Source organism: Hyperoodon ampullatus, assembly GCF_949752795.1.
Source record: "Hyperoodon ampullatus genome assembly, chromosome: 2".
NCBI lineage: Eukaryota > Metazoa > Chordata > Mammalia > Artiodactyla > Ziphiidae > Hyperoodon > Hyperoodon ampullatus.
The window spans coordinates 6,373,244-6,396,947 of NC_136915.1; the positions used below are offsets into that span (position 1 = coordinate 6,373,244).

The following is a 23,704-nucleotide window of genomic DNA, read 5'->3' on the forward strand; positions in this document are numbered from 1 at the left end:
TTCCTCTCTATCAGTATAAAACTGTTTTTTATGTAAGAAGTAAAAAGATAAGAAATACATTTTAACATGAATGAGCACACAAAGAACTGTTTACCTAACTAGTCTGCAAGTTCACTGCTGAATCAAAAGTATCATCATGTGGCCATGAAAGTAAGATATTTATATATTAACTACTTCTGTGATTCTCCAATGACAGCTCTGCTATTAAAACTGTATGTGGCTCAAGTTTTATACAACCTGAGAATCATCTGCACTACATTAAAATGGACTAAACACTCCAAACAAAAGGTAGAGCTTGCCAGACTGGATAAAAAAGCAAGAAACAACTGAAAAGCTTAAAGTACACAAGAGAGGTACTTTAAATAAAAGAAAAAATCAGGATTCAAAGTAAGAAGCTGGAAGAAGATATACCACATGCAGACAACAGGCATAAGAAAGCCAGAGTAGCTGTACTAATTTTAGACAAAACTGAGTTCATGACAAAAGAGTACTACTAGACACAAAAAGGGTGACACCAAAAATGTTAAAGGGTCACTACACGGAGAAAGATAAACATTATAAACTTCATGCACCTCATGATACAATTTCCATACATATGAAGCAAAAACTAACAGAACTAAAAGGAGAAATAACCAAATTCACAGGACTTCAATACGCCTCTCTGAGTAACTGACAATACAACTAGACAGTAGGACAGAGAAGATCTGAATGATAATATAAACCACCTCAAAGAAACTGACAATTATAAAACAGCACACCTAACAACTGCAGAACAGAAGTTCATTGCAAGTGTACATGGAACATTCACCAAGGTAAATCACATGCTGAGCCAAGAAACAAGTCTCAGATTTCAAAAGACCGAAATCTTACTGGGTACTCTTTGACCACAGCAGAACTAAATTAGAAATCAGTAACATTCCAAAGGTGGGGGGGAGAGGGTGGGGAGAGAAGGAGGGCAGGGAGAGAGGGGTGGCAGGGAGGGAGGGCGGGGAGAGAGAAATCCCAAGTCCCTGGTGATTAAACAATTTAATTCCAAACAATCCATGGGTAAAAGAAGAAATCACACATAAAATTTTTTAAAAACTTTTTAACAAAATGGTAACAGAATGTTCCATTCTAATTACAAATTAGAATTTGTGATAAAATCAGTTATCTAAGATCCCATTTTAGGAAGCTAGGGGGAAAAGTAATCAAATTAACCCAAAATAAGTAGAAAAGAAATAATAAAAATAAGATTGGGAGATCAATGAAATAGAAAGCAGACAGAGAAAAATCAATGAAACCAAATGTTACCTATCTGAAAAGATCAATAATATTGATAACCTTCTATTTAGTATGAGTAAGAGGAAACAAATTAGCAATATTAAGAATGAAAAGTCAAAATTACAGATCCCTATAGACATTAAAAAGATACTACAGGGCTTCCCTGCTGGCGCAGTGGTTGAGAGTCCACCTGCCGATGCAGGGGACACGGGTTCGTTCGTGCCCCGGTCCAGGGAGAGCCCACATGCTGCAGTGCGGCTGGGCCCGTGAACCATGGCTGCTGAGCCTGCGCTCCGCAACGGGAGAGGCCACAACAGTGAGAGGCCCGCGTACCGCAAAAAAAAAAAAAAAAGATACTACAGAAATAATTCGTAATTTTTACCAACAAATTTGATATCCCAGATGAAATAAACAAAACATTTCGAGATCAACAGATTACTAGTGACACATAACAAAATATAAAATCTGAATAGGCCTATGTCTATCTGTACTTTTGTAACAGAGAAGAACAAACCTGACCCCATATCAGACCTATACCTTTAGCTCTAACACTTGGGCTCTGTTACCTGTGCTGAGTCATGCTGGCTCTTCACCTTTGTAAAAGAATGTTGCCTACAGCCTGAAATATATATGATAGCCCATTCTCAAGGCTCTGACCTTTAATGGTATAACATTTTCCCATTCATATAGAGGTAAAAAGTTGCAGAACAGAAAATGACAACTGTATTGTTGGAGGCTTCTAAGAACATTGTGAGGAGATCTATGTGGGACAGTTGCAAGAACAAAGGATTCTGGCACCAGAAAGTCTGCAACAAGCAGCCACCCCACCCCCCTTTTGGTATAAAAGAAGCCTGAACTCTAACTCAGGTGAGGCGGTTCTCTGGGACAGGAGTCCGCATCTTCTTGGTCTGCCAGCTTCCGGAATAAAGTCACTATTCCTCTCTCGATTTATTGGCCTGTTGTGTGGTGAGCAGTACGAACCTGGTTTCACTAACACTTGTTAAGTTTCCACTAAAAAAATTTAGTCCCAGACGGCTTCACTGTCAATTCTATCAAACATTTAACAAAGAAAAAAGATCAATCCTTTACAAACTCTTTAAGAGAAAAACAGAGTAGGAGGAAATATTTCCCAACTAATTTCTGAAATCAGTATTACTCTGATATCAAAACCAGACAAAGATATTACAAAGAAAGAAGACTACAGCTCACTATCCCTCATGAACACAAAGGTAAAAGTTTTTAACAAAATAATAGCAAATTGAATCCAATAGTACAGAATGCCCAAGCAGGATTTAATCTAGGCGTGCACAGTTGGTTTAACATTTGAAATGAATCAATATAATTCACCATACTAACAAATAAAGTATATAACAACCATATGATCATTTCATTAGATACAAAAGAAAAAAAAAACAGCATCTGACAAAATTCAATGGCCATTTATGGTAAAAATCTCAACAAACTTAGAAATAAAAGGGAACATTCTCGGCTTGATTAAACAACAACAAAAATCCTACATTGTACTTAACACTGAATGACTGAATGTTTTCTCCTTAAGATGAGAAAGAAAGCAAAGATGTCCAATCTCATCATTTCTATTCAGTACTATACTGGAGGTTCAAGCAAGTGCAAGAAAGCACAGAAGAGAAATAAAACACATAAATCAGAAAGAGGGAAAGCTATCTTTATTTGCAGATGACATGACCGTGCACACAGAAAATCCTAAGGAACCAATCAGAAAGCTACTAGTGTTGACCGTGTATTCTTTGTATAAAATAATACAAGGTAAACTCATAAAAGCTGATTGTACGTCTATCTTATCAATGAACATGTAGACAATGAAATTTAAAAATACTATTTTATTAACAATAGAATCTTCAAACAATAATTACTTAAGGGATACATTTTACAAAATATGTACAAAACTCGTACAGTGAAAACTGAAAAGTCTTACTCAAAAAAATTAAAGAAACCTTTTTTAAAAAGGGAGAGATACTATATCATGTTCATGGATTCGAAGAATCAAATTGTTAAGATGTCAAGTCTTCCTAAATAGATCCACAGATTCAATGCAATCTCAATCAAAATTCCATCAAAGCCTTTTTTAAAATAGAAACTGACAAGCTGATTCTGAAATTTATATGGAAATGCAAATAACCTAAAAGAGCCAAAGCAACCTTGAAAACAAGTACAAAATAGAAAGACTTATACCACCTGAGTTCCTATAAAGCTATAGTATTCAAAATACTGAAGTACTGGTAAAAAAAAAAAAAAAGATATAATATTAGATCAGTTAAACATAATAGAATATTTAAAAAAAAAACCCAAACATATACAATCAGTGCTTGTTCAATAAAGGCATCAAGGCAATTCAATGAGAAAAGACTATTTTCAACAAATGTGGCTCCAACAACTGGCATCTGTGTGGGAAAGAAAGAACTTTCACCTCTACCTCGCATCACATGCAAAATTAATTTGAAATGAACAACAGGTCTAAATGTAAGAACTAAAACTTCAAGAAGAAAGCATAGAAACAATCTTGTAATCATGGGATGATCAAAGAAACTTTCATAAAAGGAAAAAGATACATCAGACTTCAGCAAAATTAAGTATTTTACTCGTAGAAACACACCATTATATATAAAAAAAGTCATAGTATGGGAGAATATATTTACAATACATGTATCAAAGCACTTGTATTTGCAATATAAATTCTTACAAATAAATCATACTAAAGGCCAAATAATTCAATTTTTTTTAAATTAGGCAAAAGATACTTCACAAAAGAAGATATACAAATGGGCTTTAAGACATGAAAAGATGCTCAGCATCACCAACAGTCAGGAAATTTAAATGAAAACCTCAATGACATATCACTCCACATCCATGAGAATGGCTAAAAATTTTAAAGACTGAAAACATCAAGTCTCATGGAGGATGTTGAAGAACTGAAATTCTAACACACTACTGATGGGAATGCAAAATGGTACAGCCACTGTGGAAACCTGTTTGACAGTTTCTTAAAAAGCTACCTGCACATATACATTCCTGCAACTTCACTGCTAGGTATTTACTCAAGAGAAATGAAAATATATGTTCTACAGAAAGGCTTGCATAACAAGGTTCATAATGGCCAAAAGCTTGGAAAAAAAAATGTCCATCACCAGGTGAATGGATAAAATATTATGAATATCCATACACTGGAATACTACTCAGCAATAAAAAGGAATGCGCTATTGATAATGCAACAACATAAATCTACTGTAATGTTACTATGCTGAAAGAATCCAGACCCCAAGTATTACATACAATATTATTCTATTCATGCAACATTCTAGAAAATGCAACTAATCTATAATGAGAGAAAACATATCAGTGGTTATCTGAGACTGGAAACAGCAAAGGATTGTAAAAGGGCACGAGGCAACTTTTGGAGATGATGGAAATGATTTCTATCTTGAACACTGTAGTAGTTCCATTGGCACACACATCTACAAAAGCTCATCAAATTGCATACTTTAAACCAGAGCAATTTATTATACAGAAATTACACCCCAATAAGTTTTTTTAAATACACACTAAAACTCTCATTTGCGAATAATGAAGAAAAAAGTCAAAACAAGTAATCCTGAAGACCTTATATTTTAAAACAGGCACATATAGTTGTCAAAAAGAACTAATAGTTTAAAAATGTCTTATTAGTGACTACAGTTTTAAACATTAAACTATTTATTTAAATGCATTTTAATTCAAATAGTCCTACTGGGATATTAAACATACTCTAATGTAGCCGTACTGCAGATTCCGTATACTTTAAATTTCTACATTGTCCTGGGAAATAGAATAAACCTGTGTCTATTTCCTAAGCTGATAAATGCCTAACCTTGTTTTGACTCTATGCTACACTCTAAGAAACAACAAATACTTCTCACATGACAATGCATTCATCTTTTTATTACTTAACATAGCTCAAAACCCCCTTACTCCAAGGAAGTCAAAATAAACATTAACTTCTCTCAAGATTTTTCCAATCACTCCACTTCTCATTAAAGAAAGTGCCTACAGTTTCTGTGAGCCAGTACAACAATGAAGTTTAAAAATTAGAACAGCCACTAAAAGTTTCTTTTCATCACAAAATGAGCACACAACTCGGTCTTTTGATGGCTAAATGCACTTGTACTGCATAACCCGACACCTGAGCCATCTTGGGCTCACCTAGGCAGGAAGATTTTCAAATGATGAGAAGGTACCTTCTCAGAAACAAAAACTCATAAAACCAAAACCCTCTGGCAATGCTTAAGAAAACTTCAGAAAGAACTTGCTACAAAGGATCACAGGCAAAAATAACCCGAATTATTTCTGTACAGAAGTATGTTCTACAGAATCCTTAGAGGGGTTGGAATAAGAGAGAGAATAAATTAGATAAATTCAGGAAAGTGCCAAAAACAGACATTTAATTAAATATGGCAACATCTTTGTTACTCAAAATTCAACTGATCAGCAGAGTCATGAAAGGAGAATTTTTTTCATAAAGCTTTTATACAAAAACCCAACAGAAAACAAACTCATATCAAAGAGTTCCTTTAAATATACACACATTTTTTAGGGTATTCTGAATTCACAGACATACATCTGCCATAGCCACTGTTTGCAGTACCATCAATCTCTGTGTCTCAGTTTTCTCATCTGTAAAAATAATCTCAAAGGCCCCTTCTGCCTCTATCACTATATGTTCAGAATAAGGATTCCTTATAACAACAAAAATTCAAAGTATCAAATAGGTGAGAAAGTAAATGGGAATATGAAAAATCATTCACTTATTTAGAACATGGCAGCAAGATGAATCAACCTCCAACATATGAGACTATTATAACATTATGTGATACTCAAGAAACACAACTGGACCAGGAATAAAAATCAACTATGTCGTTCAGATATCTACGTTTCCCCGAAAGCAAGAAAGATCCCTAAATTGGGATCTGTTATCAACTTTTTGCACTGCTGGCATTCAAACAAGTCATGTGGTCTTTCTATGCCTCGGATTCTTACCTATTTAGAGATGGGAACAGATGATTTTGAAAGTCCCTTCCAACTACAGTGACCTCTCAAGAAAAAGACAAACCAAAAGGGCGCTCACATGATACTTAGTGAATCATCAGAAGAGCTGCTCAGCCTCATGCTCAATCCTATGTAAGTATACATAACCCTGCAGACTATTAACAGATCAGAAGTCCATAAAAATTCATTATTACTTCAGATCTGATGATTCCACATTAGTAAACACCCAGAAGAAGAATTATTTCAAGGAACTTTAAGATACATTAATTTTCCTGTACAGCCCTGTAGGATATACTCCAAGGTCAAAAAGGAGTGTCCAAAAAAAAAAAAAAGTGAACAGGTTTCAGAAATCCTACTGTTTGTAGTCGTTCGAGTTTTGTTATTCTGAGCTGCTATGGTGTCACAGGATTAAAGCAGATGAGTGTCGGTGCAGGACGTCACGCAACCAACTCAGCACCATTACGCGCGTGTACTATGTTTTACTTTAGATTTTTTTAAGGATTGTTATTTTTTTAACTTAATTTTGTTTTATAATCATGTGAAATATTTACATGGTTCCAAAGCCAAATCTATAAAAACCAAATTTGTTCAAAGAAGTCAAGCTTTTTCTCTATTCCCTCCATGCCCTTCCGAATACATTAAGGGGAAAAGAGTGGCCTCTGGATTCACATCTTGAGTGTATGACCTTGGATCGTGACTGAACTGCTCTCAACTTATTTCCTGTGTCCACATGGTGGTAATAACAGGGCCTCCTTCAGAGCGGTGTTGGCAGGATTCAGTAAGATCACTGTGCCTAGTCCTCGGCTTGGTGAGATCTCAGTGAAGATTAACCACTAGCATGAGGCTCTCAGCAGAGGCTCGCCACAATCCTGAAGCACAGATGCAGATCAGGTGAATCTGGAGGTGCCGCATCGCTGGCCAAGGTCATGGAGCCCTACCACCAGGACCACGACTCAAATCTTTCAATCCCAGCAGCAGACCACAGTACTTACTCCTCAGATGCCAGGCCCCTTCATGTTCCATGATCATCACATATTCCCTATGCCAGCACAGGAGAAAAACGAACTTTCTTCCCACCCAGGGCAACTTCAAAGGACTCACTGTGTTCAGTGCGTTGAGGGTGGTGTCATCCCGCGAGGCCGCAACGCAGCCGTCTTCCGTGGAGCCTCCGTCACACATCCCTGCAAAGGCCGCCATGCTCCTGGGAAGACGGGAAGGGAAAACGGCAGTACAGACATTTCAACCCTCAGTTTCCAGAGCACATCTTCAGCCCAGACCAAATTCCACTACTACATGCATGAGTCCTCAGCCTTGCTTCTGCTCTTGTTTAAAAAAAAAAAAAAAAAAAAAGAAAGAAAAAATTTAAGTTCCTCTGCAGTTCACCCTTCACTCACTGAGAAAAAGGAACGTTATTTTTGTTCAGCTCCATTTGTCATTGCTTCCCATGCCTTATCAGTGCTCAGATTTTAGTCTTGGGGGCATGAGTGATCTAAAGCTATCTGCCACAGCAGTCGGCTGGGTTACAATGTTTTGAAAGAAAAGTCTCCAGAAAATATCTAAAATTAAATCCGCTGAAACTTTACTTCATTCCTTTCATACTATACATCAACTACTTCTAAGCAAATTAAAAGTGGAAAAGAGGTGAAAAGAACTCTTAGTAGTCACCTCTCCCCCGAAGCCTCCATCCCTACGGCAGCCTCCAAGCTGCACTGCTGACCACAGAACAGCCAGAGCTAATATTCCATCACCACCCTGTTTCAGCGTTTCTGTTGCATCGTGTTGATACTACAGTGAGTAAGTCCCAGAAACCCCTGCAGACAAAGGAAGGCTCTGCCTGCACTATGGTGTGTCTGGCACAGACTTCAACTTCTCATTTTGCAGTCTTGGCATTTTCAGGTTAGCAAGTACTCATATAGGTAAGCCCCCAAAACATAAAGTTTAGGTTAGGTACCAATGAACAGCCACAGAGTAAAGAAACCTGTAAAGGGATTTTAAGGTAAGCTGAATGAGCCAATTACTCAGCTGTATTAAGAGGTGTTGATAATTGCATGCATGGCTTAAGATGTTTTCCTTCTGAAGACTTCTAAAATCGAATGTGGGGCAAACACCAAGGAGAAAAAAGTGATTTTACCATGGTAAGCTATGTTTCTCTGGTAACAAGGATCAGGGCTCTGATTACAGAGAGTATAACAAAACATAAAGTCAGAATGCCCAATATATAAATAGAATTTCAGGGGAAAGGACAAAGTGTGTTGCCCACTAATCAATTCACAAAGCAGAATGGTGTGGATTCCTTTTACCTTGCTGCCCTCAAGTACATAAGGAGGTCACAGTCATTAACTCCAGGCATCCAGACCAGTTCCTCATGTTGGGTCACAGTGTCACCATCGGGAGAAGGGAATGGTTGCAAATCGGGAAGTTTGGCCTGTAAGACAGGGACGAAGAAGTTGCAATCAAGGCACACTTAAAGAGCTGCCTGTGTAGGCAGGCCTTGGGGACAGATGCAGTAGCTTACTAAGCCTCTTTCTTTTGGCAGTGCTGAAATAACAGGAAAATCATGAGTCACTGAAGCTGGCCTATCACACATTTCAGGATCATTTCACCACAGAAGATTTCACAATGGACTGCTCGATCTCTTAAGGAGAAGCAAACAGTGTCAAATTAAACCAGTGCCAGTACGGTCCTCAGAGGGAGACAGAAATGGGCATGTGTGAATAAAAGAAATGATAAAACAAAAAAATGTTTCGGGAAATAAGAGCTTCTTGATAAAGAAGGGAGAACCACACACATTTCCAATATAATAATATGTTTGCAAAGAGATATATACAAATAGTGGAACCTCACCTAAGGACAGGTGCTAAAAAATGAACTGAACTACCCTACTCAACTAATGCTGCTTTCCAGAGAGTCAGTATCGATGAGTCAGGGTGAACATCCAAAAGAGCCATCACGGTAACATTAAAAACACAGCTAAAGGGACTTCCCTGGAGGTGCAGTGGTTAAGAATCTGCCTGCCAATGCAGGGGACACGGGTTCGAGCCCTGGTCCGGGAAGATCCCACATGCTGCGGAGCAACTAAGCCCGTGCGCCACAACTACTGAAGCCCACGTGCCCTAGAGCCCATGCTCTGCAACAAGAGAAGCCACCGCAATGAGAAGCCTGCACACAGCTATGAAGAGTAGCCCCTGCTCGTGTAGTCCCCACAACTAGAGAAAGCCCGCGCACAGCAATGAAGACCCAACACAGCCATATATTAATTAATTAATTAATTAACTTACTTATTAAAAAACAATAGCTGAACTAAAATGATGGTGATGGAAATTAGATAAGCAGTGGTTTCATGAGGAAAGGACTTCTTGAGAAGGGCAGGAAGGAACTTTCTGGGATGACACATGTTCTGTGCCTTGCTATGAACTGTCACAGCACACTGAACAGTATACACAAGATATCAACAGGTCACTGTACATAAATACACCTCAATTAACAATTTTTTTGAAAGATCTGAACAACAGTGCTCAACAACCAAGATTCTAAGTCAATTCTGCTAGAGATTCAAACACCTCCAGCATTTTCTCATCCTCCACTGCTGGGGCAGAGCCAGTGTGGATGGGTACTATGACTACTCAGAGGCCTAAGAAAAGTCAACCCTCTGCAAAACACACGTTCTTATTTTCTCAAATTACGAACAAGGTCACATTAGTCTAATATTTTAAATTAAAAGCTCCAGTGTCCACAGAACCTGGGCAAAAACTGTAAATGAATGAAGCAGGCGGAGTGTACAGCCAATGGAAATAAAACGAGGGCCTCATGTTCCACTTTAAATGTTCTACTGTCCACAGTAAACAGAACACTACATCCCAATTCAGACTAGCCACATTTCAAGTGCTCAAAGCCACGTGTGACAGCAGCTCCCAAACTGGGCATGCAGGCATTAGGTACCAAGAAGGAAGGGAATCAGGGTGAAATGAAGAGAGTGCCCCCCCACCTAGGGAACGCTGCTGTGCAGGAACGAGAACCTCTGTTCGTACATCCTCCGGTTTTTTTCCAAAGTCCAGAAATCTTGACTTCAATGTGAAAGCTCATGATTTTAAATGCTGGCTATTCAAGTTTTAAAAACAATTGTGTGGCAAAACACAGTATTAGTAGGCCACGCGGCTGGCAGGCTGTGGGTTTGCAATTTCCGCTTCCCAGGCTATCTCTGAGGCCTCTTGCTGTGTATCAAGTGCTGACCTCCGCCAAACAACGAGGCTCTTCCCTAATTCAGTATTGACGTGTTTAACATTTAAGTGGGGCCACAATTAGTTCTGCTTAATATACAGTGATGGCATGGGAATAAAATTAAAACACAATAGCTATTCATATCAAAAGGTCTTTGACATTTGTACTGAGCTGTTTCCCCTGCACCAAGTATATATAGTAGCTGGTGTAGCAGTTCTCCAATAGTTGTTTGTAAGTTAATTAAAAAATACTATTGCTGGGGCTTCCCTGGTGGTGCAGTGGGGTTAAGAATCCGCCTGCCAATGCAGGGGACACGGGTTCGAGCCCTGGTCAGGGAAGATCCCACATGCCGCAGAGCAACTAAGCCCATGCACCACAACTTCTGAGCCTGCGCTCTAGAGCCCGCGAGCCACAACTACTGAGCCCATGCTCCACAACTACTGAAGCCTGCGCGCCTAGAGCCCATGCTCCACAACGAGAAGCCACTGCAATGAGAAGCCTGCGCACTGCAACGAAGAGCAGCCCCCGCTCGCCACAACTAGAGAAAGCCCGCGCGCAGCAACAAAAACCCAACACAGCCAGCCAGCCAGAAATAAATACATACATACATACATACATTTATTTATTTAAATACTATTGCTGTGGGGAAGGACCAATCCCCTAGAGAAAAAATGGACTAGAAATACAATTAGTTTACAGAAAAGGAAATGAGAATGGCTCTTACTCATAGGAAAAGATGGTTGACTTTGCTGATAAGAGACATGCCAATTAATGACAGTGAGATACCATTTCTGATCTATCAGACTGACATAAATGCCAAAGTGTGACAATACACAAGGCTGCATATTTGCACTCATATATAGTCACTAGTACGAGAAAGCAAAATGGTACAATCTCTAGGGAGGGGAACTCTGTAATATCCTAAGAATTACATGTGCCCTCTAAGCCAGCCATCACCCTTCTGGGGATAATATAATATCCCAAAGATAAGTTGGCAAAATAAAAATCTTTATGCATAAGCTATTCATCGCATTATTACTTGTAACAGCAAATGACTGGAAACAGTGCAAACGCCCACCAATGGGGGCTGGAAGAATAAACTGCTCCACCCACGCAGTGGGGTCCCAGGAAGTGGCAGAAGACAATGAGAAGGAGCTCTACCGACTGCTCTGGAGGGAACAGCAGGAGATACTGTCAGAAGGTAAAAGAAAGGTAGTGAAGGTGTTTTTATTATGCTACCACCTATCTAAGAACATGGGGCTGGGGGAATAAAAATAAGAATGATAGATCAAAACCTTCAATTAAAAACACTAAACAGTTATCCATCAGGGAGGGAGGGAACACGTGGAGGGGACAGGGAAAGACGGTGAACTTTTTGAACATACTTCATTTGCATGTTTGATTTGGAGCCTTGTATTTTACATAATTATAAAAACAAAATTAAGTTTAAAGAACAACAATTCCTTAAAAACTCTAAAGCAAAATCAAATAAATCCACCTAGCTATGTTTTGTGTTTGTTCCTCTCTAGGAATCATTTCAGGTAACTTTAAAACATACTAATTTTCCTATATAGACTTAGTGGGATATATTCTAAGGCCAAAAAAAAAAATCTATAAAGCTGTTTCCCATAATCATATTGTTCGTAGCAGTGCAAGTACTATTATTCAGAACTGCTATATATGTATTATGGGATTGAAGCAAATGAGTAATTATTCCGGTGTCATTTAAAAATTGGTTTTGAGACATGGGGAAAAGATACAGATACGGATGAAAGAAAATTTCATCTATAGGATTAAATATAAGGCCTGTTCTGAATTTGAATTAGAAGCATCAGAAAGAAACCACGATATGTTTTATCATTAAAAAAAAAGAAAAGGCAGGAAAAAGCATATTTCCTAATCTGTTCCCTGAAAAGGCCTGGAAACAGTAACTAACCCAGTAATAATGACTGGGCAGCAGCCACTCAAAAGATGTCACTTTCCTCTAAAACAATGAGGACTCATTAGAAAAGTTTAGTTCTAGACCTAGGGCAGGGAAGGTACATAATGAGACGTTAAAATCATGTCACACTAGATAAAATACCGAAGACCCCACGGGTTGAGATAAAAGGGCACAGAAGACAGCAGGAAGAGGCACCTACTAGCCCACGAATGGATAATTTAATCATCAGTAAGAGTAACAGCAATTGGTTAGCAGATAAGTAATTTTTTAAGGGAGTTTTTTTTTTTCTTTAATAAATTTATTTATGTATTTATGGTTGCGTTGGGTCTTTGTTGCTGCGTGCAGGCTTTTCTCTAGTTGCGGTGAGTGGGGGCTACTCTTTGTTGCGGTGTGCAGGCTTCTCATTGCTTCTCTTGTTGTGAAGCACGGGCTCTAGGCGCACGGGCTTCAGTAGTTGTGGCACGCAGGCTCAGGAGTTGTGGCTCGTCGGCTCTAGAGCGCAGGCTCAGCAGTTGTGGCGCACTGGCTTACTTGCTCTGCGGCATGTGGGATCTTCCCGGACCAGGGCTCGAACCCATGTCCCCTGCACTGGCAGGCAGATTCTTAACCACCGTGCCACCAGGGAAGCCCAGATAAGTAATTTTAAATCCACTGATGACTACTGGAAGATGTTGGGGAACCAACTGGTAAAAAGAGGGAAAGATTCAAGCATTTATCCTGCCTTTCCTATGTGTTTCAGGGAAACAAAAGTTGACAAGGAGACAGTTGATCAGCTAATAAAAGAAGGAATGATAGGATTAGAGTATCAGCATTTTAAAGGGTAGATCTAAGTAACAGGTCCAATTAGACAGTGAATGTAAGTAACAAGCAATGGCTGTAAACCATCATTAAGAGACACACATGTGCCTGATAGACTATATAGCACCACCCAAAAGTATTCTTGCCAGGGGCAGGGTACCGAACTAGAATGTGATTAAATCTCTAGATTTAATTCTGGGTCGGGGGAACGGACGGAGGGAGGGAGGGAGGGAGACAGACACTTAGGGAAATCTGGATATAGTAGACACCTGAATATTAAGAAATTGCTGGGCTTCCCTGGTGGCGCAGTGGTTGAGGGTCCGCCTGCCAATGCAGGGGACACGGGTTCATGCCCCGGTCCGGGAAGATCCCACATGCCGCGGGGCGGCTGGGCCCGTGAGCCATGGCCGCTGAGCCTGCGCGTCCGGAGCCTGTGCTCCGCAACGGAAGAGGCCACAACAATGAGAGGCCCACGTATCGCAAAAAAAAAACAAAAGTTAAAATGAAAGTAGGCATTGACCAAATGTTCATCGAGAGATGAACAGACATACATACAATGAATAATTCAGCCTTAAAAGGAAATTAAATTCTGATATGTGTTACAATATGGGAGCACCTTGAAGACATTATGGTAAGAAAATAAGCCAGACACAAAAGGGCAAATATTGGGTCATTCCACTGAGTTGTCAAATTCATGGATACAGAAAGTAGAAGGGAGGCTGCCAGGGAATGAGGGGAGGGGAGAATGAGGAGTGACTGTTTAATGGACGCCACGTTACACACTGGGAAGGTTAAAAGGTTCTGCAGGTGGACGCTAGTGATGGTTGCACAACAATATGAATGTACTTAAGGGCACTGAACTGTTCACTTAAAAATGGTCAGAATGGTTCATTTTATATTACATATATATATATATATATATATTTTTTTTTTTTTTTTTTTTTTTTTTTTTGCAGTACGCAGGCCTCTCACTGTTGTGGCCTCTCCCATTGCGGAGCACAGGCTCAGCGGCCATGGCTCACGGGCCCAGCCGCTCCGCGGCATGTGGGAATCCTCCCAGACCGGGGCACAAACCCGTGTCCCCTGCATTGGCAGGCAGACTCTCAACCACTGCGCCACCAGGGAAGCCCCTATATTACATATATTTTACCACAATTTTTAAAATGTATGTGGTGATCTTAAAAAAATAAATCTCTGCATTTATATGAAATTCCAAACAGCATAACAACAGTTCTAAGATGCTGCTCAACAGAATAAAGGGCCAGTTGAATAATAAGAAATAAAATCCTATTAAAGAAGCTACTAAAGTTTGCTTTACCTGATGGCTAGGACCAACACGAATTTCTCCCTGGGTACTGTTCAGCCTCCTGTCATGAAAAGAGCAGATCAGGTTAGCATAATACAGTTTTGACATGAACATGCACACGTTCTTCAAGGAAAACAACTCACTTGAAGTAAGTGAGGGATAACTCAGGAAGAATGAGCTTCCCCACCGTTTCTAACGCCGCCTGTACACGTGCGCTCCCCTAACCCCACACGCATCTCTAAAACCGTTTCTTCTAAAAACCCCTTGACTGTAACTTCCTGTCTTGAGTATGCAGACCACCGTTCTTTCACCCTGCAGAGAGATGAACATTCCTACAGTACAATCCCAATACATGTTTCTTCTTTTCAAAATATTTCAGGGTGCCCTACGATAAACCTTATTAAAATATAGACAAGATAGCTTATGATTCCTAGCACACACACTGGGTCATGCATTCATTCATTCAACAAATATTTATTAAGTACCAACTGCAATCCAGGAACTGCCCAAGGTGCTGGGGATAAAGCAATGAAAAAAAAAAAACAAAAAAACAATATTCCTGCCTTACTGGAACTTTTATTCTAATTTGGGTAAAAAAAAAAAAAAAAACAAAACAAATAATAGGTCAGATGATGAAAAGGGTCAAGGAATTAAAGGGGTGGTAAATGATGAACTTTTACAGTTCTGTATACAGGATAGTCAGAAAAGGCCTTATTAATAAAGTGAAATTGAGCAGAGATGTAAAGCGTGTGGGGACAGGAGCCCAGCAGGTCTAGGAGGTGAAAGACCCATCTCATTTCTGTGTCTTTCTTACTGCACTTGCTATGCTCACTCTCCCTCGCTCCAAATCCAAACCATCCAGGGTCCTTCTAAAAACCACCATTTCACTGAAACCTTTCTTGATTTCCTCCCCATGTCACCTCACACACCCCCAAAAGTGTGGGGTATCTTCTCCCTTTCACTCCTTCAGGAAACATTCACCGAAGGTCTTTGCATCCCGGGCCTCGCACAGGGCATGTGGTGGGTACACAGTGGTGGACAAAGAAACGCAGACCTCGGCCTCCCAGAGCTCAGTGCCCAGAGCTCCCTGTTACCCCCGATGACCATCATGACCATCTGTTGACCCTCTTAGGAAAACGTTTTCCGTGCCCAGTGACGAGGCCTTACTGTGCTGTACAGTCACCTGTGAATTTTCACTAGCGCTGAAGAGTAGGCTTTTCCATGGTGAGAGCTGCTCTATGATTACCTGTTGACCTGGACTGAGCTGAAGAGCATAATAAGGCAGCAAAGACCAAAGAGGAAGCACAGACTCTTATTTTTCTCCCATGGATCTGATACCCCCCACCATTAGCTTTGAAGCTGTTAAAATGAATTCTGGAAAACTGTTATTTCCTTTAGGTCCAGCACTTTCTTCTTTTAACTCGACAATTTTTCTCGTGAAGAGTCTTATTTTGGCAAAGTGGGCAGCAGATATGACAAAGGAAGAGAGAAGACTAACAAAAAGAAAATGGTCTAAGCCTTAAGGAGCTTACAGTCCATCTACCAGGGGAGGTAGCAGCCGTGTCCCAAACACCAGAACTGGTCCAATCGCTCCACTCATAAGCCCAATACATTTCAGGAGAAACAGAGTAAAAATGCTAAGGGAGGTGATCAAAATTAGGCGGGCTTCAAGAGGAGACAGTCCATGAAGAGGTTAAGTTCCAGAGAGACCCCTGAAGGACATGAGGGGCACAACAGCAGGCAAGAGAGGGCTTCCCAAGTGGGACCAGAACCCCACCAAGGCGGGAAACTGAAAAAGAGGGGCTGTGGTGGGAGACAAGCTCCTGTGAGGAGCTACCTTTAACTCACAAGCCACCCTGGTCTCGTGAGTAGGGAAATGGGTGTTGAAACGCAGAGCTGACATTCCCGAGAGTTATGCAGGGATTAGGAGAAGCTGTTTTTGGAGGTATGCAGAGGAGTCACACAGGCCAGGAGGCTATTTTCAACTAAGCACTTCTTTAAAAAAAACAAGCAGTCAGTGTTACCCACTATTTCCCTTCCAGCTCATCCCGTTCTGTTTCGTAACTAGCTATGAGCAACACACAGCTGCCAAGCCTAGCTCTCTCCTTCATTTCTAAACACTCCCCAAATGCTTGCCTGCCTACAAGGAGGTCTGGCCAAAATGCATCATCTCAGAAAGCTTCAGCCACAGCCCGTCCAGCAACGTGTGCCCACAGCTCAACTTTCAGGTTCTTCTAGAAGGTCTTCAAGTGGTTGGTTATGGAAGCATCTCCCCATCACTGCTACACACACTGCAAAGTCCTTGCTAATTCCAGGACAAACATTCCTGGTTCATTTTTATTTTAATTTTTTTAATTTTTTATTTTTTGCGTGCGTTTTTGTTTTTTTTCTTTTAATATTTTAATAAACCAGTATTATCATATTTAGGTCAAAACTGTACCACAATAAACCCCCCAAACACCTTATTGAATAGAACTGCTTATATACCATTTATTTGTATAAAAACAGGATACTAGTAATTATTAATACTGCTAATAATGATACAAGTGAGACTAAAAAACGTGCTGGAGTATCTTAACAGCCAAAATTAGAAATCTGTTTCTCTCTTTTATGTCAATGAAGGGTATTTATTAATGAGTAGACTGAAAAGCACAAAATAAAACAAAGAACCTTTTAAAATTAAAAATCAATTTTTACAACAAAAGTATTTATCATATGCAATTTTTAAATATTAGGGTTTCCCAGCAAGAGATACAACGCAGTTAGTTTTGAGCAGGATTAAGATCCAAGGTAAGCAGACAATGGCATTAGCCTACCATATGCAGGAACTCCCAAATATAGAATAAATGGCAGAAATATTTTTTAGGTCTAAGAGATAAAGAGGTAGATAGCAATATACACCCTATTAGAGAAAACTGGATGCATCTGACAGAAAAACTGTCAGTATATGAACTAAAGATGAAAAGAAAAAGTAGCCTTCTTCCTGGGAAGGTGCCAGTATCCAGCTATATCTGGAATCCAAGGAACAATCTCAGCCCTCCCTTCTTCTGACAGCAGCCAAACTCTACATTCAAGGGTCCTCACCTGCCGCTTCCCTGCCCGAGTGCTCCTTCTGTGGTTCCCACCTCATGGTAGCGGGTGGCACTCTGCTATGACTAATTTGGACATCTACCTCCACCCACTCTGGGACTGGAGAGTACAGAAACAGAGATTTAATTCACTTTTTATATCCCCCAGAATCTAATACAGTACCTGTCTGGCATTATTACTCATTCAGGACAAATGGAAATTTCCTTGGTTATATGAATATTTCTAGACTGCTAGGATGCAAAACTTGATAAAAATCACCAAGTATTCTTTAAATGCAGTATCAACAGCTTGTAGAAAACACTCTTAATAATGATACGCTGACTACTACATTTTTCCTTTTACTTAACACAGCAAATCTCAAACTTTTTGGTCTAACACCTTTACACTCTATTGAGTATCTCAAGGAAACTGTATTTTTGAGAGATTTCAAAATGTTTACTTATTTATTTTAAAATAACAATAGGCTCATGACATAATTAAATATACTCTTATGAAAAATAATTGTATTTACACAAAAAACAGTGAAAACAGAGGCAACGTTTTACATTTTTGCAAATCTCCTTAGGATCAGACTTCGTAGAAGACAGCTGGATTCTCACATCTGCTTCTCTACACTCAATCTGTTACAGTACGTTCTTTTGGTTAAAGTATATGAAAAAAAATGGAACCTCATACAGAGATATAACTGGGAAAGGAAAGATTATGTGAATAGTCTTTTTGATAACTATGGATATGCTTTTTGATAGTACACCAAAACTCAACATGTGATTGTTTCTTAAAGGTCTTTTGCACAATGTTAATCTAAAATCTTATCAATGATCTTTTGGACTCTTGTACATTAAAATCTGTTGGTCTGTCTTGGCCTTTGAATGGATCTTCCACCCATGATTTTGTCATGCATTGGTCAGATGGAAAATATTCACTCACTAAGTTTTGCAGATCTTCCAAATATTAACACAGTTAACTATACAATTAAAAAAAAGAATCACATTCATTAATATCACCACACATCTCCTAACAAGAGCCTGTGTATGTACAGAAGCTGTCAAACTAAGAGTGGTGGGTACAAGTTTTTCAAAATTCTAATTATTTACTTGAAAGCTCCAATCTTGCATTGGCAAAATACTATCAGCTGGTTTGCCTTGAAATGGCAGGCTCACTGCGTTCGTTCATTTTCAAGAAAATGTCCACCGATTACCCAAGTGAGTGAACACAGTTTATCTGTTATTCTCTCAAATAAAAATGGTGTTCCATGAAAGAAGCAGCTAGTTAAACTTCTAACTCCAACAAACAATGCATGTCCTTTGGTGTGCACCAGAAGTCTTCCATGGTGCTTCCCGTTTCAACATAACAAATACTGCAAAGACAGGAACTCAAGGGTCGGGATCTGATAAAATTAATAATGGGGCCCACAAACCAGCTGTGAGAAGCACTGATTATTATACATTATGAACTTCAGAAAATACTGGAGGCTAACTAACTAGGACGATTGACTTGTTTCCTGTTTTGTAATACCTGCTCCCCTGCTCGTTTACATTCACTTCTTCCTCACTCCAGCCCATCAGTGTGAAATATTATATTTGTGTTGAAGAAACGAGACATTTACGCACGTAACCTGCTTAAGAACTACGATGCTGTTACACAGAGAAGTTCACAAGAAGAGAATGGATGCTGATTGCATCCATATTAATGGGAAAACAAAGTAAAGTCTGGAGCCACTTTCTGAAGTCATGGAGACTGGGATTAACTTGGGGGTCACTGTCCAATAAACGGTCACTGGAATAAATTCTAAAAAATATACTGGAGGCTCAAATTCAAAAGGTCCCTAATCTAGAAAATGCCAGGTTAACCCTTCAATTAGTAACAATAGCTAACATGTTAAGTACTTTCTATCTGTTCTGGGTGCTCTTACAGTATTATTTCATTTCTATGTATTAATTCATTTAATTCATATTTTGATATTAATCAGAGCACTAGTAGTGTTATTCACAGAAATTCAGATCTTATTCTATCTTGTGTTTAAAACATAGTTACTAAGAAGGTTTCTGCTTGATGTATAGCATTGCCTAATTAACACAGCAGGTCTGGGCAAAACCAGGGTAGCCTTCAATTAAAGAAGGAAAATCAAGACCAAGGACAGTGTACATCCCAGCAAGGTCAGATAAAGGATACTACACATGCAATAAGAAACCAAAGACGGAAGTCATAATCCCAGGATAATGCAAGACACATCTAGGCACACCTTTATCCTTGCCTCAGGGTTTTTACCTATATTATCTTAAATTTAGGTATCACATACTTGTATGACAAACAGAAGCAAAATAATACTAGCTATCACTTATCAAGCGCTCTCTATACATTCTTTCATTATATTCCATGACAACTCGATGAGGCAACCCCTCCACTTAACAGATAATAATAACAGAAGTAATTGCAACATTAATAAAGAAGCTAACATGTACGCTGAACATTAACTCTGTAGCAGGCATTTCAAGCGAAGCAAACTCCATACACTGTCTTATCTAACCTTAAGGATGACCCTGTAAAGTAGGTGCTATTATTACCTGTACAGATAAGGAAACTGAAGCTAAGAGAGTTTATGAAATTACCCAAGATTACACAGCTAACAGGTTGGAAAAACCAGGATTCAAACTCAAGTTTAGTTAACTCCGAAGTCAGAGCTCCCAGCCACACTCCATATGGCAGAGTGATTTTACTGAACCAAAATTACACAACTAATTATAAACAGAACCACTAGGAGAAGCCATATCCTTTTCCTTAATTCACTTCTTTGTTCGTTTCAAGCATCAAAAGTAAGACAAAATAATCAAAAAGTTTTTTTTTTAAGTTTCAAAATCATGTTAAAAGAGAAAACCCATCAAAGTTAAAGGTCAACTTACATAACATGGTCAAAATGGCAAAATTATAAAGATGGTTGCCAGGTATTAGGAATGGTGGGGGGAGAAGGGCGGGAGTAGAATCTTTGTGATGATGGAATAGATCTGCAAAGCTACACATGCAATAAAATGTCACAGAGCTATTCACACACTATACTAATGTTCCAAGTCTGGATTCTGATGCTACACTGGGGTTCTATACCATACCTCCTAGGAGTGGGTGAGTGAGTGAAAGCTACATGGGAACACTCTGTAGGATCTTGCAACTTCCTATGAATCTAAAAAATTACAAGTTGCTTAAAGTCAAAGCAAGAGGTTAATTGAGTGATGTATTACAGATAGACTAGGGGTAAGAAAGAAAACCAGACATGAGAAAAGTTGAATAAATAACAAATAGATTCCCTCAAAATACACGGTAGACAGGTGAATAAGTAGCTGAAGGAAGAATGCCACAGTTAGTAGGCTACGAGATTCAATGAATTAACTCAAGTCACACATTCCTTTTTTTCTCTGTATTTACTAGGGATCTCTGGAGTGGGATCATCCTTTTTGAGACATCCTTAGCTGTGACGCTTGCTACCAAAAAACAACAAAAAAAAGTCACCATCCTCACAAGCAAGAAGGAAGAATTTCTCTGTGCCCCTAATGTAAATAATATACATATTTCGAAACAGCTGAGTTTAATCCCCATTATTCTACAAATCTTTGCTTTGGAATATGAAAAAATAGTCCCAGAAGCCAAATTACAACAATAATGGTAAGCCACTGTGTTTATTCCTTGAGCTAAAAAAAAAATAGAAAGAAATTCATTGTATATGAAATCGAATACAAAAGAAACCAATGTAACAAAGCAGTATCCATGGCAACTACAACTTAATATTTCAGTCCTCTTCAGCTGCAGTGGATTAAATAAAATGACAAGATGTTCCCTTTGAAAAGTAACCCGTTACCATGGAAACGTTTTAGTCTAAGAAGTAAACAGGGAATGGACAGAAAGGAGCAGGGAGCCTGCAAGTGAATATCAGAAAGGGAGCAGCATCTATGCAAAGAAGATGAGGCGGCAGCTGGCCAGACGAGGAAGCTTCTGGAGAAGAGCGAGCCGGCTGGAGACAGGGGCCGCCCGGCAGAACCACTCCTTCCCCCCCAAGAGAGGGGGCGGTGTGAGGAAGGCACGGGTCTGTGAATGTTCACTTAAGACCGCCAAGTATCTTTATGTGATCACGGTGACTGCTTACGACAAGAACCTGCATCTACAGGGAAAGAAGAGGGACAAGGACACGCGGTCCTGGGGAGAAGACACAAGCTGGTAGAACAGAGGACTTGTACAGGCAGCCGGCGTGGCTACTCCCCATCACGATCCACACCCAGAACGTAATGGCAGGGTGGCCTCTGGCCCATTCCCCAAAGGCTGGGACCAGTAACTCTCGAGTCAGACCCTGCCCGTGTGGCTGCTGCCGTGGATGAATGAAATCACATGCAATCTCTCTTCACCTGTCCTTCAGATCGCAAGGCTTGAGGGCAGATCATTCTTATCTTTTCCATAGGGTGGCAAGTTGAGCAGGAAGACTGACAGAAATCAACAGAAAGAAGATTCTAGAATCTCTGTTTACTAGCTCATTCAGAAGTGACCACAGAAATAACAGACTGGGGGGGCCAGAATGAAATACACCAAATTTTAGGAAAATCAAAAGGCAATTTACCAGAATCACTTCTTTTTACAAGGGTGGTGGGCAGGAGTGAAAGTCAGACTGCTAACAAGGAAGCCCAGAACGGCAGGCTGGGTTTCTCAGATTTCTCCAGCGTGGACACGTATTTCTAAAACAGTCTTTTCAGTAAGTCTGAAATTTCCTTGACGTCTGACATAGCTTCTTAAAAATCCAAGTAAATTTTGTATTCTACTCCATAACATGTTCCCATTCATTTTAAGGTAGAAAAACATTTCCCTAGATCTGAGTAAAATCACTGTGCTCTGCCTATCCTCAGGATGTCCCACGATTTGGGCACCCCGCTGCCGCCGGGAGCGAGAACCTGATACACACACCTGAGTCTAGATGCTCAGGTGCCTGCGGGAGAGCACAGACTTCAGAGTCAAAGGAACCTGGATTAAAAGTTCTGTCGGCTCTAAGTGTGATCTTGAGGACTCAACCTCTCTGAGCCCATCGATGAAATCAAGTTCATAATGGCTACTTTGCAAGACGGCTATAAAAATAAAAGATGATCTATGGAAAGCAAGGCGCAGTGCCTGTCACACAGCAGTCATCACTATTATTAGCTCCAAGCACTGGCAGGGGTGAGAACAGGAAGTAACTCCTCTGTTATGAGTTCCCAGAACACCACCTACCTCTCCTTCAGCCTCTTGTCACAGGCATGATTTTATATTTAATTTGTGTCATTATTTCTCTCCATGGCTATCCTGACCGAAAGCACCCTGTGGGCAGGAACCAAGTCTGATGTTAGCTCACCACTACTTCCCAGAGCCCCCTGGCACTCACTAAAGATATTTTAAATGAATAAATGACTCCAATATTTTAACTCATCTACCACTTTGCCATAAATAACAACTAAGTGCTTTATTGAAAAGTCAAGTCACCTGTGACAGAAGGCTACCCGCCCCCACCCCCCCCACCCCCGCAAAGCAAATTCATCTGAAACAGGCTTGATAAACTGCCCAGAAGGAACAAAACTCAGGATTCATTCAAAGTAAAGGAAAAAGATAATCAGCCAACATTTGGAAGAGTTAACGTTCCAAATTCATACACAAATGCAAAGGTCAGGACAGGAACTCATTAAAATCCAGAATCATAATATTCTAAATTTTCTCTGATGGAAGGTTCCTTAGAGGCCATCTGATCCCAGCCTTCTAGCTTAATAGAAGAAACCAAGGCGGAGGAGATAAAGGTGCTCTTTCAAGGGGTCACAGTGAGTTAGTTATAAAGGATCTCAAGCCTCTCTCCTTTCAGTAGAGTCCCCCTAAATATAATTCAGAGTCCAGAACCAAGAATTTAGGCACTGGCTAAGGAATAAGAAAAATTTCCAGGCTGACACTAGGAGTCAGTAAATATGGCCTCTATACAATAATATGCAGCATCAGAAAAAAAACTGGTAAAAAAATTTTTTAAATAATACATGGGA

General features: G+C 39.8%; 1 protein-coding gene across 1 annotated transcript in view; it reads right to left on the reverse strand.

The window, feature by feature from the left end:
• The window catches only part of RERE (arginine-glutamic acid dipeptide repeats), a 420,244-nt gene that overhangs the window by 112,154 nt on the left and 284,386 nt on the right, over window positions 1-23,704 (reverse strand). The window contains exons 8-10 of the mRNA XM_079698584.1: window positions 14,598-14,646; window positions 8,622-8,746; window positions 7,423-7,522 (exon numbers count right to left, since the gene is read on the reverse strand). Of these exons, the coding sequence (XP_079554710.1) occupies window positions 7,423-7,522; window positions 8,622-8,746; window positions 14,598-14,646 (274 nt within the window). The remainder of the gene's footprint in view (window positions 1-7,422; window positions 7,523-8,621; window positions 8,747-14,597; window positions 14,647-23,704) is intronic.